Consider the following 13,741-nt stretch of genomic DNA (forward strand, 5'->3'; position numbering starts at 1 on the left):
CCCACCCACCCATCCACCGTCCGCTCCCCTCCCTGTCCCTCATTGCCCGCGGGTCCCGGACGCACAGTCCCGGTTGACTCAATACAAACAAAGCCTGGCTGGCGCCCGCCCCGGGTCAGAAAAACAGCTGGTGTGCGCGGCAGCGGCCTCGCTGGGCCCTGGTAGATGCCCGTGGGCAGGGAAGGCCCAGGTCTTCCTGGGAACACGCAAAGAGTGGCGGGCAGCGAGGCAGCGTGGCAAGGGGCCCTGTCCCCAGGCCTATTGAGCACAGCCTCCCTGCTGGGGACCTCTCCAGGGGCCTCCCCGCGAGGCCCTGCGAGGGAAAGGCTGTTAGCCTGTGTGCTCTGTTCTCTGGCTCAGGGGTGGGAACCCGCAGGATGGCCCTCAGGCAGCTGGTGAGGGGCCTAGGGACCCTCCAGCCTAGTCCGTGCTTTTAACTCTCTGGTGAGTCCACAAGTGGCCCAATGGCCACCTCCTTGTCCCCAACACACATCACCTGGCCCCAGCAAGACTTCTTGTCTGCCCACCCCTTCTCTCCTGGGTTTTTGAACCAGGCCACTCTGGCCACAGAGATGCTCAGCCCTGACTCCCCATGTCCCCCATATTCAGGGGACTCAGGACCTGCTGCCATCTGGGACCTTCCTCTTTCCTGGTTCCCCACCTCCTGCTCTCCGGAGCTCTCTCTTGCTGCAGGCACAGTGGGATGGAGGAAGCCAGCTCCCACGGCCAGCTGGTCACAGCTCCAGGGGCCAGACCTTGCTCCCTCACCCGCTTCCCCACCCTGGAAGGGTCAAGTGCGTAGCAAATGCCCAGGGCCTTTGGAGAGTCCAACCTGGGCTGAAAGACTCTTGATAGAAACCAGACCGCACTTCACTCCCCACAGCTCCTGGGTCGTTCTGGAGCTTGGCTTTTTTAGGATGGGGTTTTCGTTCTGTGGGTGGCAGGGAAGGTGGCAAGTGGGCTAGCCCCTCAGTGTAGGGCTGTAGGGAGAGGAGCGGGGAGGCAGGGAGGAAGGGAGGCTCCCATGTTTAACTGCCTGGAGAAGAAGCACCTTGCTGGAGGATTGTGCTTTGGGCTCGGCAGCTGGGGTGCCTTGCCAGGCCAGTGGGGCCAGCTCAGCAGGGTACCAAAGGCTCTGGAGTGGCCTAGATTCCTACCTGCTCAGGCCTTTTCCCCAAAATACTGTGCTTTTCCCCAAAATACTGTGTCCCTCTTTCTTTCCCTGGCTACGGCCCTATGATGGGCCACTTGAGATGGTGCTGTTCTGTTTCCCAGCTGAGGACAGTGAGTGGTCTTGGAATAGAACCTGGTTAGGCTGGAGATCAGACCAGCCTTCCGGAGAGCACTAGGTCCTGTAGGCGGGCGGGGGCCTGGGATGCCCGGAGGGAGAGGCCCTCAGTGGCTGAAGCCTTGGACTCTGTGTAAGTGACCTGGCTTGGGTGGCTTGAGTGGCTTGGGTGTGAGGACCAGAACCCAGACGGTCATCACTGACCTTACCACTTGGAGTCCCCAAGGAGATTCAGGCCAGTTGTCCATAGGATGATATGTGGTTCCAGGCTCTTACAGGGTGTGGCTTGGGCAGCAGACAGGCCGACCTAGCACCTCTTCCCGTGGCCTGGGCCTGTGTCCCTGCTGCTCCACCTTCCTCGCCTTCCTGCCCTGCATCCTGTTTTCTTCCTGCCCCACCGTCCAGTCCTGGGTCAGGCCTGACCCTGGTCCTGAGAGCCAGCCGCTTTGGCTGTTTCCTGGTCCTTCCTCATAGTAGGTGGGGCTCTGGAGGGAGACATTCCCAGACTTGGAACCTTCTCCCAGATCCCGCGTGTTTGGAATTCTCTGCTGCAGGCCGGATGAACCTGGCGGGTGAATATTTACACGTGTATACATGTATGTGCGCGGAAATGCATGGTGACACAGTCCTCCAAGGCAGGCTTACCAGGCTCGAGTACTAGGGTACCTTCCCCCTGCACACTTGAGAGTCAAAAGATACAACTGCTCCCCAGGTCTGAGTGGGTGTCTGGTCTGAGCAGGGGCCTGGAAAAGCTGGGTTAAGAATATCTGATTTTGGGGGGCTGGGCTCGGTGGCTTACGCCTGTAATCCCAATACTTTGGAAGGCCGAGGCAGCGGATCACGAGGTCAGGAAATTGAGACCATCCTGGCTAACACGGTGAAACTCCATCTCCACTAAAAAAAATACAAAATATTAGCCAGACTTGGTGGCGGGCACCTGTAGTCCCAGCTACTCGGGAGGCTGAGGCAGGAGAATGGCGTGAACCCAGGAGGCGGAGCTTGTAGTGAGCCGAGATCGTGCCACTGTACTCCAGTCTGGGTGACAGAGCAAGACACTGTCTCAAAACAAAAACATCTAATTTTGGGCCAGGCACGGTGGCTCCCGCCTGTAATCCCAGCACTTTGGGAGGCTGAGGTGGGCGGATCACCTGAGGTCAGGAGTTTGAGACCAGCCTGACCAACATGGAGAAAACCCACCTCTACTAAAAATATAAAAATTTGGCCAGGCGCGGTGGCTCAAGCCTGTAATCCCAGCACTTCAGGAGGCTGAGACGGGCGGATCACGAGGTCAGGAGATCGAGACCATCCTGGCTAACACGGTGAAACCCCGTCTCTACTAAAAAATACAAAAAAACTAGCCGGGTGAGGTGGCAGGCATCTGTAGTCCCAGCTACTCGGGAGGCTGAGGCAGGAGTATGGCGTAAACCCAGGAGGCGGAGCTTGCAGTGAGCCGAGATCCGGCCACTGCACTCCAGCCTGGGCAATAGAGCGAGACTCCATCTCAAAAAAAAAAAAAAATCTGATTTTGGCCAGGCGTGGTGGCTCATGGCTGTAATCCTAGCACTTTAGGAGGTGGAGGCAGGAGGATTGCTTGAGCCCAGGAGTTTGAGACCAGCCTGGGCAACACAGCAAGACCCTATCTCTAAAAAATAAAATAAAATATGGCCGGGCGCCGTGGCTCAAGCCTGTAATCCCAGCACTTTGGGAGGCCGAGACGGGCGGATCACGAGGTCAGGAGATCGAGACCATCCTGGCTAACACGGTGAAACCCCGTCTCTACTAAAAATACAAAAAACTAGCCGGGCGAGGTGGCGGGCGCCTGTAGTCCCAGCTACTCGGGAGGCTGAGGCAGGAGAATGGCGTAAACCCGGGAGGCGGAGCTTGCAGTGAGCTGAGATCCGGCCACTGCACTCCAGCCTGGGCGGCAGAGCGAGACTCCGTCTCAAAAAAAATAAAAAAAAATAAAAAAAAATAAAATAAAATAAATTAGCTGGACTGGGTGGGGTGCACCTATCGTACCAGCAACTCAGAGGCTGAGGTGGGAGGATTGCTTGAGCCCAGGAGTTTGAGGTTACAGTGAGCTATGATTGCGCCACTGTACTCCAGTCTGGGCAACGGAGCAAGACCCTGACTCAAAAACAAACAAAAGAAAAAGAATAAGGGAAGAAGGATACCTGGTTTTCCACCAGAGTAGCTCAGTTTCTGTGACCCTAGAAGCAGGGGCCTGCCTACCTCCAGCAAAAACACTTCCTTCGAAGATCAGGTATTAGAAGCTTCCTTGGGCTGGGTGGAGGCCAACTGGGGTCATTAAGGTAGGCGCCGAGCCATGTATCTCGCATTAGAAGCCTAAGGGGCCTCCGTGACCCTGACTAATGCCTGTAGCATCAACTTGGCCTGGGCAGGTGATCACCAAATCTGAATGTCCAAGCCACAGTGGGACCAGGAGAGGAGGCCCAAGCTGAGGAAAGAGGGAGGCAAAGTTCTGTTCCTAAAGTTCAAGGCTGGGATCTGTCGTGGCTGGAATCTCTCCTCTGCTTCCAGAATGGGCTATTAAGTCTCTTTCTTCATTTTGGATTTAGTCCCCCAGTGATACTGCCTGATGAACTAGGTCAGAGGTCATGCCTGCTTGTGCTTAGTTGCTGCCCTTCAAAGCGGGTAGTAGCTGCCTGGGAGGTGGGAAAAGTGTCAGGGATGGCAGCTTCCCGGAGGCGCTCCCAGATGGCTCTGTGGGTTTCCTGGGATGTCCTTCCTTACCCCACCATGGCATTGGGGTGCCATGTCCCTGCACTCCAGGGAGTGCCAGAGGGCTGTCCTGGCTGAGGGCCCAAGGGCCAACAAACCCCAGCCCCAGGGCCCTCCTTTAGCCTTTGTTCCTCTCCCCCAGTGAAGAACTGGCTCTACCAGTTCCGGGACTGAGAATCATGGCCACATGTTACCCTGCAGCTCCCTGGGGTGGGGTGGGGGTGTCTGCTCGGGGAGTGGGCTGGGGTATGCCTGGACCTTGGTGAGGCATGCGACCCCAACTCTGAGTTTGGAGAGGTCCACTGGTGCTCAGCCCTGCTCTGTGGTCAGGCTGAAGGGGTCCCCAGGACTGAGCGCAGCTTCGGTGGAACAGACATTGGCTGAACATCTGCCATATGCTTTACCGGCAAGGTCAGGGATTGACAGGGCTTCAAAGCACGTGCACCCAGACTGTGGAGGCAGGAACTACGCAGGGTGGGGGGAGGGGTGGGGCCGGAGGTTCCCAGGTGGGAGCAAGCAAGTCTGGGGCTCTGGGAGGCTTCTTAGAAGAAGTAGCTTCAGAGAACAGAATTATTATTATTAAATATTTAGAGACAGGGTCTCAGTCATGTACGCTGGAGTACAGTGGCATAATCACAGCTCACTGCAGCTTTGAACTCCTGGGCTCAAGCGATCTTCCTGCCTCAGCCTCCTGAGTGGCTGGGACTACAAGTGCGTGCCACTACACGTGGCTAATTTTTTCTTTTTCTTTTTCTTCTTCTTCTTCTTCTTCTTTTTTTTTTTTTTTGTAGAGATAGGGTCTGTTACCCAGGCTGGTCTCCAACTTCTGGGCTCAAGTGATCCTCTCACCTCAGCCTCCCAAAGCACTGGGATTACAGGTGTGAGCCACTCTGTCACCGAGGCTGGAGTGCCGTGGTACGATCCTGGTTCACTGCAGCTTCAACCTCCTTGGGCTTAGGCAGTCCTCCCACCTCAGCCTCCCAAGTAGCTGAGATGACAGGTGTGTGCCACCATGCCCAGCTGATGTTTTTTGATTTTTTTTTTGTAGAGATGGTATTTTGCCATGTTGTTCAGGCTGGTCTCAAACTCCTGGGCTCAAGCAATCCATCTGCCTCAGCCTTCCAAAGTGTTGGGAGTACAGGTGTAAGCCACCGTGCCCAGTCATTATTATTATTACATTTTTTATTTTTTCGAGACGGAGTCTCACTCTGTCGCCCAGGCTGGAGTGCAGCGGTGCGATCTCAGCTCACTGCAACCTCCGCCTCCCGGGTTCAAGTGATTCTCCTGCCTCAGCCTCCCCCAGTAGCTGGGATTACAGGCATACGCCACCATGCCCAGCTAATTTTTGTATTTTTAGTAGAGAGGGGTTTTACCATATTGGCCAGGCTGGTCTCAAACTCCTGACCTTGTGATCCGCCCACCTCGGTCTCCAAAGTGCTGGGATTACAGGTGTGAGCCACCACGCCTGGCCTATTATTATTATTGTTATTACTATTATTATTTTTGAAATAGAGTCTCACTCTGTCGCCCAGGCTGGAGTGCAGTGGTGTGATCTTGGCTCATTGCAGTCTCCGCCTCCCGAGTTCAAGCGATTCTTCTGCCTCAGCCTCCTGAGTAGCTGGGACTACAGCATGTACCACAACACCCAGCTAATTTTTGTATTTTTAATAGAGACGGGGTTTCACCATATTGGCCAGGGTGATCTCAAACTCCTGACCTTGTGATCCGCCTGCCTTGGCCTCCCTAAGTGCTGGGATTACAGGCGTGAACCACTGCGCCTGGCCATTATTATTTTTTTTTTAACAGAGTCTTGCTCTGTTGTCCAGGCTTGAGGGCAGTGGTGCCATCACAGCTCCCTGTAGTCTTGACCTTTGGGGCTCATGGGATCCTCCCACCTCAGCCTCCTTAGAGGTTGGGCGGGCCCACCTGGTGAATTTGTTTTTATTTTTTGTAGAGACAGGGTCCCTACAATAACCATGTTGCCCAGGCTGGTGGTGAACTCCTGGGCTCAAGCAATTCTCCCACCTTGGCCTCCCAAAGTGCTGGGATTACAGACATGAGCCACCATGCCCGGCCCCAGAATTATTTTTAAACAAGATATATATTGTTTTCTGATGATAAGAGTAACGTGTATGAAGTGCAGACGTGTGGTGGTAGCAGCGACCTCAGGTTTTATTGGCTGTAGGATTTCAGAGAAGGAAGAAAGCCGTGTTGGAGAAAGCAGGAAGGGGTCTTGCCGGAAGTGGTACTTGGAAGGAGCCGTAAAAGGATGGGCCTGAGGAGGTGCACGTGCCTTGGACATTCTGGTCCCTGAACATTCAAGAGGAGAAAAATAGTAACGTGTTCTTACAGAAAAACATAAAGAAAAATATAAAACCATGCAAAGGGAGAGTTGCTATTAACATTCTGGTTCATTTTCTTCTTTTTTTTTTTTTTTTTTTTGAGACAGAGTCTTGCTCTGTCACCCAGGCTGGAATGTAGTGGCACGATCTCAGCTCACTGCAAACTCCGCCTCCTGGGTTCAAGCAGTTCTCTGCCACAGCCTCTTGAGTAGCTGGGATTACAGACACCTGCCACCATGCCCGGCTAATTTTAGTATTTTTGGTAGAGAAGTTTCACCATCTTGGCCAGGCTGGTTTTGAACTCCTGACCTCGTGATCCACCTGCCCCAGCCTCCCAAAGTGCTGGGATTACAAGCGTGAGCCACTTCGCCCGGCCTATTCTAGTCTTTTATTCATGTATAATTTAAAATGAATTGTGACCATCCTAGAGGAGGTTTTATATCTTGTGTGTGTGTGTTTTTTTTTGAGATGCGGTTTTGCTCTTCTTGCCCAGGGTGGAGTGCAGTGGCATGATCTTGGCTCACTGCAACGTCTGCCTCCTGAGTTCAAGTGATTCTCCTGCCTCAGCCTCCTGAGTAGCTGGGATTATAGGTGCCTGCCACCACGCCTGGCTAATTTTTTGTATTTTTAGTAGAGACAGGGTTTCACCATGTTGGCCAGGCTGATCTCAAACTCCTGACCTCAGGTGATCCACCCACCTCATTCTCCCAAAGTGCTGGGATTACAGGCGTGAGCCACTGTGCCTGGCCATCTTGTCTTTTTTTTTTTTTCTCCACATAACAGTGTAATCATTTTCCATTTGTTAATATTCTTGGAAAACATGATTCTGATGGCTGCATAATATTCACTTGTATGGCTTTGCCTTCATTTTTTAAGCCTTCTCCAATTGTTGTTTATTTAGGTTGATTCCAACTTTGCACTGCTATCAACAATATACATGCTCCCGTGTGCACATCTCTAATGATTTCTTTTGGAGAGATTTCTAGAAGTGAAATTTATGATTCAAATTAGTTGCCTTCATTGCCTAGATGACTGCCTAGATGACTCGAAGGGCATATATATGTTTTTTTTTTTTTTTTTTTTTTTTTTGAGACGAAGTTTTGCTGTGTCTCCCAGGCTGGAGTATAGTGGCACGATCTCGGTCCACTGCAACCTTCGCCTCCCAGGTTCACACAATTCTCCTGCCTCATCCTCCTGAGTAGCAGAGATTATAGGTGCCTGCCACCACGCCCGGCTAATTTTTGTATTTTTAGTAGAGACAGGGTTTCACCATGTTGGCCAGGCTGGTCTCGAACTCCTGACCTCAGGGGGTCCACCTGCCTTGGCCTCCCAAAGTGCTGGGATTACAGACATGAGCCACTGTGCCCGGCTGGGCATGTGTGTTTTTAAGGCCTGTTGCCTCTGTGGGAATGGATTTTGGAATATATTGTTGTGGGGAAAAGGGAAAGAGGAGAAGAGAGAACAGCTCAGGTGAAGGTAAAGAGAAGAGATGGCAGGGTGGAGTCCTGGGGTAGTAAATGCAGGTGTGTGTGTGTATAACATACACATGTGTATGCATGTGTGTCTGTGTGCATGTGGGTAAGGCATGTTTCTGTGAGATCTTGGTTGAGTGCTGGGCTGAGATTTGGACTTGTCCCAGCAGGCAGTGGGGAGCCCTTGAAGGGCTCTGGGTGAGGAAGCAGTGCCTGTGGCAGCGGTACATGCAGGATGCCACCTCGGTGCATGGGTGGGCAGCAACGTAGAGGCAGGATTGAAGGAGGTGGATGTGAAGGCGGGAGCCCTGGCGAGGGCAGCCTGAGCTGCAGCACTGGAGGTGGGCGCTGAGAGGAGCGAGTTGGGGTCCGAGAGCCGCAGAGGTGAATTCACCAGATGTGGCAGCTATTTTGGGTGTGCTGCGAGAGGGTAGAGACTGGAGGCCTGTGGCGGGCAGCCTGGGTGACTGGGGACGGAGTACAAGTTGCCTTTGGTCTTCTTCCCATGGAGAGAGGGCACAGTCTTGACCTGGATCCCCGGGCATTTGACCTAATGGTGTGGCCTGGGGCTGTGCCGAGGTGCGAGGTCAGCCTGCCTTGTCAGGGGAGGATGGTGACTTAACCAGGGTCACACAGCCCCTCAGGGGTGGTGCTGGGCTTTGGCTGACTGTGCCTAGCTGACCCCGACCATGCACGCCCAGTGTCTGCAGCCTGACTGTGCTATCCAGGGGTTGTGGTGGCTGAAGGATGTCCCCCACCCATGTGGGAAGGCTCTGGGACCCCAGCTGGTAGGGGGACTCTGGCTTCCCTCTCGGGGTCTCTCCTGGTCACAGGTTGGGCAAACTGTGGGCCGTCTGGCCAGGAGTTGTATAACTCTGGACCCTTGGTCCCCCGACAGCCTGTGGAAGCCACCGATGATGCCTTTTGGGACCAGTTCTGGGCAGACACAGCCACCTCGGTGCAGGATGTGTTTGCACTGGTGCCAGCAGCAGAGATCCGGGCCGTGCGGGAAGAGTCACCCTCCAACTTGGCCACCCTGTGCTACAAGGTGAGGGCTGCCCAGTCCCTCGCTGCCACTCTTCCACCCTCCCAACCCACAGCAGGAGAAGGCAGGCATATCCAGGACCTCCCGACCCCCAGGTCCGGGCAGCCCTGTGGCTTCACCCAGCTCTCCCACTTCTCTCTCTGTGGGTCTCCTCACTGGGCGGAGGGACCATGGCAGCCGCCATTTATGGGGGAATCCTCCGGGCCACATCTAAGTGAGCACCTTCTATAGATCGGTTCATTCAGCTCCCCCTGTGGGGTGGGTACTGCTAGTGTCGCCAGTTTACAGATAGGGAAACTGAGGCTGGGAGACTCACTTAGCAAGGCCTCAGCCATCCAGTGATGACCTGGGCCCTGGCTGTCCTGATGCTTCAAGCTGCTCTGGCCTGTGTCCCCGTCCCGCCAGGCTGGCTGACCCCGACTCCAGGTGGCTTCTCCGCCTGTGGCCCCACTGTCTCTCCTCTGCAGCCTGGATGCCCACCTGACCCCAAGTGCCAGGGTCCTCTCCCCACCTTCCAGCCTGCCCTCTGCTCCTGCCTGCCCCCACAGGCCGTTGAGAAGCTGGTACAGGGAGCTGAGAGTGGCTGCCACTCGGAGAAGGAGAAGCAGATTGTCCTGAACTGCAGCCGGCTGCTCACCCGCGTGCTGCCCTACATCTTTGAGGATCCTGACTGGAGGGGCTTCTTCTGGTCCACAGTGCCCGGGGCAGGGCGAGGAGGGGTCTGTGGGCCTGGCCAGGGCTGGGTGGGAGGCAGAGTTGGCGTCACAGGGAGAGCGCCCTTCAGGGCCGGCCATGCTCCTCCAAGCCTCTTCTGGGATTTGGGAAGTGTGGGGGTGGGGCCAGTGGGTGCTGCTGAGGGATGGTGTTCACGCCACCTCCTTGGGCCCTCAGTTCCCCTCCCATGGGGGTTTCTGTGTCCACAGTCCGGAAGAAGTAGGGTGTGGAGAGAAGCTGAGAGCCAGGGGTCACCGGGCAGAGGTGGGGGCAGAGGAACTGGGCCCTCTGAGGGCCGGAGAGGGACTGTACTGTCCTCTCTCCCCCACACCACCTGCCCTGGGTTTATCTCTGGGTGAGGTGCCGAGGGATGCAACACAGCGATTCCTAGCAGGGCTGAGACTCTTGATGTTGGGGGTCGCTGCCCAGTCCCCACCAGTTGGTAGGGGAGTTTCCCTTGCTGTTCCCGGCCAGGCTCCCTGCTCTGCCCCACTTCTGCCTTGGGAGGTTTGGGGCAACCAGGAGTCCACTTCCTGTCCTTTCATTCCTCTGCCCATGGGTGCCTGCCTGGGCTCAGCCCCTGTCCTCCACCACCCCGTAAGCCCTGGGCCACCTCTCCCTGGCCAGCTATCACTGAGGCAGCCTGTGGGTGCTGTGTCCCCAGCAGGGAGAAGAGGATGATGAGAATGCCAGGCCCCTGGCCGAGTCCCTGCTCCTGGCCATTGCTGACCTGCTCTTCTGCCCGGACTTCACAGTCCAGAGCCACCGGAGGAGCACTGTGGTGAGGGTCCCTCAGCCCCCCACCCCCAGGCAGAGCAGGCTCCGGTCCTGGGTTGGGGCCGGGCCAGTTGAAGTTCCCTTGGGCAGATTGCACTGGGGGCCAGGGGGCTCCAGGAGAGCTGAGCTGCCTGGCACGTGTAGGCCTGGGTGGTGACTGGTACAGCTGGAGGGAAGCCAGCTGGGGCTGGCCCTGCCTGCTGCATTCGGATGGCTGGGCACAGACACCCATTGTCTTTGCCTGCCCAGGGTGGGTGGGGTGCAGGGCTTGGACACAGGAGGCCCAGCCCTCTTGCTTCCTGTGGCGTTATGGACTTCACCTTGAGTTCTCTGCCCACCCCCAAACCCGCGGCACCCAATCCCCTGCCCCTCCCTCCCTCTCTCCCTGTCCCATGCTGGACTGAGCAAGTGAAAGAACCAGTGTGAGATGAAAGAAAAACGAGCTTTCAAGAGGCCTAAGAATATTCATTCCTGCCCTTGTGCATGAGGACCGGGCCATTTTGAGGACCTGTCTTTAAGAGAATGGGGGGTCTCTGCCCCATGGGACTGTGCGAGGCTCTAGGTGGTAGGGTTCTGACCCAGGCTGCTGTTCACCTCTCGACCCCTAACCTGGCCTCTTCCTGGCCCTGTCCCGAGGACTCGGCGGAGGATGTCCACTCCCTGGACAGCTGTGAATACATCTGGGAGGCTGGTGTGGGCTTCGCTCACTCCCCCCAGCCTAACTACATCCATGATATGAACCGGTGAGCTTTGCCCAGGCCCAGAGCCCTCTTTGCAGCTGGGCTCCGGGCCTGGCCCCCACATAGCTCAGAGAGAGCCCATGGGCTCTCCCCAGAAGACCGACCTCACCTGTGACCCGACCTTGGCCTTACAGGGGTCAGCAGGGGTCACTTCCTTCCATGGACCTGGACTGGGGCGCTAGGCTGGGTGGGCGGCACCTCCAAGAGGGAACTGGGATTCTAAGGTCCCCCCCTTCCCCCCTCCAAGGATGGAGCTGCTGAAACTGCTGCTGACATGCTTCTCCGAGGCCATGTACCTGCCCCCAGCTCCGGAAAGTGGCAGCACCAACCCATGGGTTCAGTTCTTTTGTTCCACGGAGAACAGGTGAGGTCCCGCCTTTCTGCCGCTCTCCTCCCTCTTATTCCAGGCAACCCAGAACTGAGTCCACTCGCCAGCCCCGGGTCTCGTTTGAGGGGAGGTGCTGCCCCCTGGTGGTGATAAACTTTAATTTACCAGCAACACCTTACACCAGCCCCTTCAGTCTCTCTTTGGAGTCCTGGACAGGACAGAATCTGGGGGCCCCTCAGTGATCCCTCCCTGGGTTCTCCATCAAGAGCCGCCTGTCCAGTAGAAATAGGATGTAAACCACGAGTGCAATTTTAAAATTAAAAAACGTTAAAAAGTAAAATTGGGCCAGGCGCGGTGGCTCACACCTGTAAGCCCAGAACTTTGGGAGTCCAAGGTGGGCAGATCACCTGAGGTCAGGAGTTTGAGACCAGCCTGGCCAACATGGTGAAACCCTGTCTCTACTAAAATTACAAAAATTAGCTGGGCTTGGTGGTGGGCGCCTGTAATCCCAGCTACTCAGGAGGCTGAGGCACGAGAATCACTTGAACCGGGGAGGCAGAGGTTGCAGTGAGCCGAGATTGCGCTACTGCACTCCAGCCTGGGTGACAAAGTGAGACTCCGTTTCAAAAAATAAATAAATAAATAAAATTAATTAATAATATATTTCATATAACCCGATATACCCCAAACTTTAGCATTTAACATGGAATCAGTATACAACATTATTGAGCTGTTTTACATTACCCCCCCCTTTTTTTTTTTTTTTTGATATGGAGTCTCGCTCTGTCTCCCAGGCTGGAGTGCAGTGGTGTGATCTCGGCTCGCTGCAAGCTCCACCTCCCGGGTTCACGCCATTCTCCTGCCTCAGCCACCCCAGCAACTGGGACTATAGGCGCCCGCCACCATGCCCGGCTAATTTTTTTGTATTTTTAGTAGAGACAGGGTTTCACCGTGTTAGCCATGATGGTCTCAATCTCCTGACCTCGTGATCCACCTGCCTCGACCTCCCAAAGTGCTGGGATTACAGGCGTGAGCCACCGCGCCCGGCTGGCACATCCCCCTTTTCATACTAAGGTTTCAGAATCCAGTGTGTATTCTGCACTTATAGCAGGTCTCAGTTCCAATCAGCCACATTCCAAGGGCTCGACAGCTCCTTGTGGCTTGAGGCTGCTGTGTGGGATCCTGCAGTTTAGAGACCGGGTTGGGGTGTATGTGTGACAAATACCCCGAAGGGCAGGGAGGCCCAGCCCACATGAGGCACTTATGGACTGTGGGGGACACGTGAGCATGGGGCGGGGGGCTGTCACACGTGTCACATGGCAGGGTTGAGTATTTGAGCAGGTAGCTCCCATGGGGAGCTGTGTTGGCCGCATAGGGTCAGTGCCCAGCAGGTGGCGGTCAACCTCCGCCTTTCAGACTCTGGTCCCTACATGACACGCCTTATTCAGGTTTCCTAGTCTTCTGCTCAACCTTCCACCCTACTCCAGAAGAGAAGGCAGCCAGGCAGTCCCCTCCACCAGCCATGGTCAGAGGCTGGCCAGAGCTTTTTTTCTCACCAGCCTTATCAGGCAAACTGCCACCCTTTGTCCCTCACTTAACCTCTCTGGGTCTCAGCTTCCTCATCTGTAAGACGAGCAGCTTGAACCCTGACATCTCTTGAGTCTGAGTGGAGTCATTCTGTGGCCTGGGAACTGGTTGGCTGAGCCTGGGCTCTGCTCCCCGAGGGGAAGCCCGCCTTCTCCATGGGCCTCCAATCCCATCTCTGAGGTCCTGAGGGAGGGTATCTGCCCCTTTAGACCCTAAGGGGTATGAATGTGCCCTACTCATGGTTCTGGGCTTCCCCCACCCACTCTTTCCAAGCCACTCCCTGGCCTGGCGCTAAAATGCTTGTTGAATGAGGCTGATCCTCCCATGTGGCCAGAGGGGTGTGGCCAGGGGGCTGGGCCCCGGTGGAGCCTCTGCAGCCTTGTCCCCTCTCCTGCTGCAGACATGCCCTGCCCCTCTTCACCTCCCTCCTGAACACCGTGTGTGCCTATGACCCTGTGGGCTACGGGATCCCCTACAACCACCTGCTCTTCTCTGACTACCGGGAGCCCCTGGTGGAGGAGGCTGCCCAGGTGCTCATTGTCACCTTGGACCACGACAGCGCCAGCAGTGCCAGCCCCACTGTGGACGGCACCACCACTGGCACCGCCATGGATGATGCCGATGTAAGCATGGGAGCATGAAGGGCAGCTGCTGGGGCTGCGGGTGGCCGGGAGGACGCCTGCTTACCACGGGCTTCTCCTCTTGG

At 55.8% G+C, this 13,741-nt stretch overlaps 1 protein-coding gene across 2 annotated transcripts in view; it reads left to right on the forward strand.

The window, feature by feature from the left end:
- The window catches only part of HID1 (HID1 domain containing), an 85,789-nt gene that overhangs the window by 62,773 nt on the left and 9,275 nt on the right, over nucleotides 1–13,741 (forward strand). The window contains exons 3-8 of one of the 2 annotated variants that reach the window (XM_050764225.1): nucleotides 8,743–8,892; nucleotides 9,438–9,608; nucleotides 10,268–10,384; nucleotides 11,017–11,123; nucleotides 11,368–11,484; nucleotides 13,436–13,658. In XM_050764225.1, the coding sequence (XP_050620182.1) occupies nucleotides 8,743–8,892; nucleotides 9,438–9,608; nucleotides 10,268–10,384; nucleotides 11,017–11,123; nucleotides 11,368–11,484; nucleotides 13,436–13,658 (885 nt within the window). The remainder of the gene's footprint in view (nucleotides 1–8,742; nucleotides 8,893–9,437; nucleotides 9,609–10,267; nucleotides 10,385–11,016; nucleotides 11,124–11,367; nucleotides 11,485–13,435; nucleotides 13,659–13,741) is intronic. The other variant, XM_050764226.1, reaches the window with a different exon arrangement.

Source organism: Macaca thibetana, chromosome 16, assembly GCF_024542745.1.
Source record: "Macaca thibetana thibetana isolate TM-01 chromosome 16, ASM2454274v1, whole genome shotgun sequence".
Classification (NCBI taxonomy): domain Eukaryota; kingdom Metazoa; phylum Chordata; class Mammalia; order Primates; family Cercopithecidae; genus Macaca; species Macaca thibetana.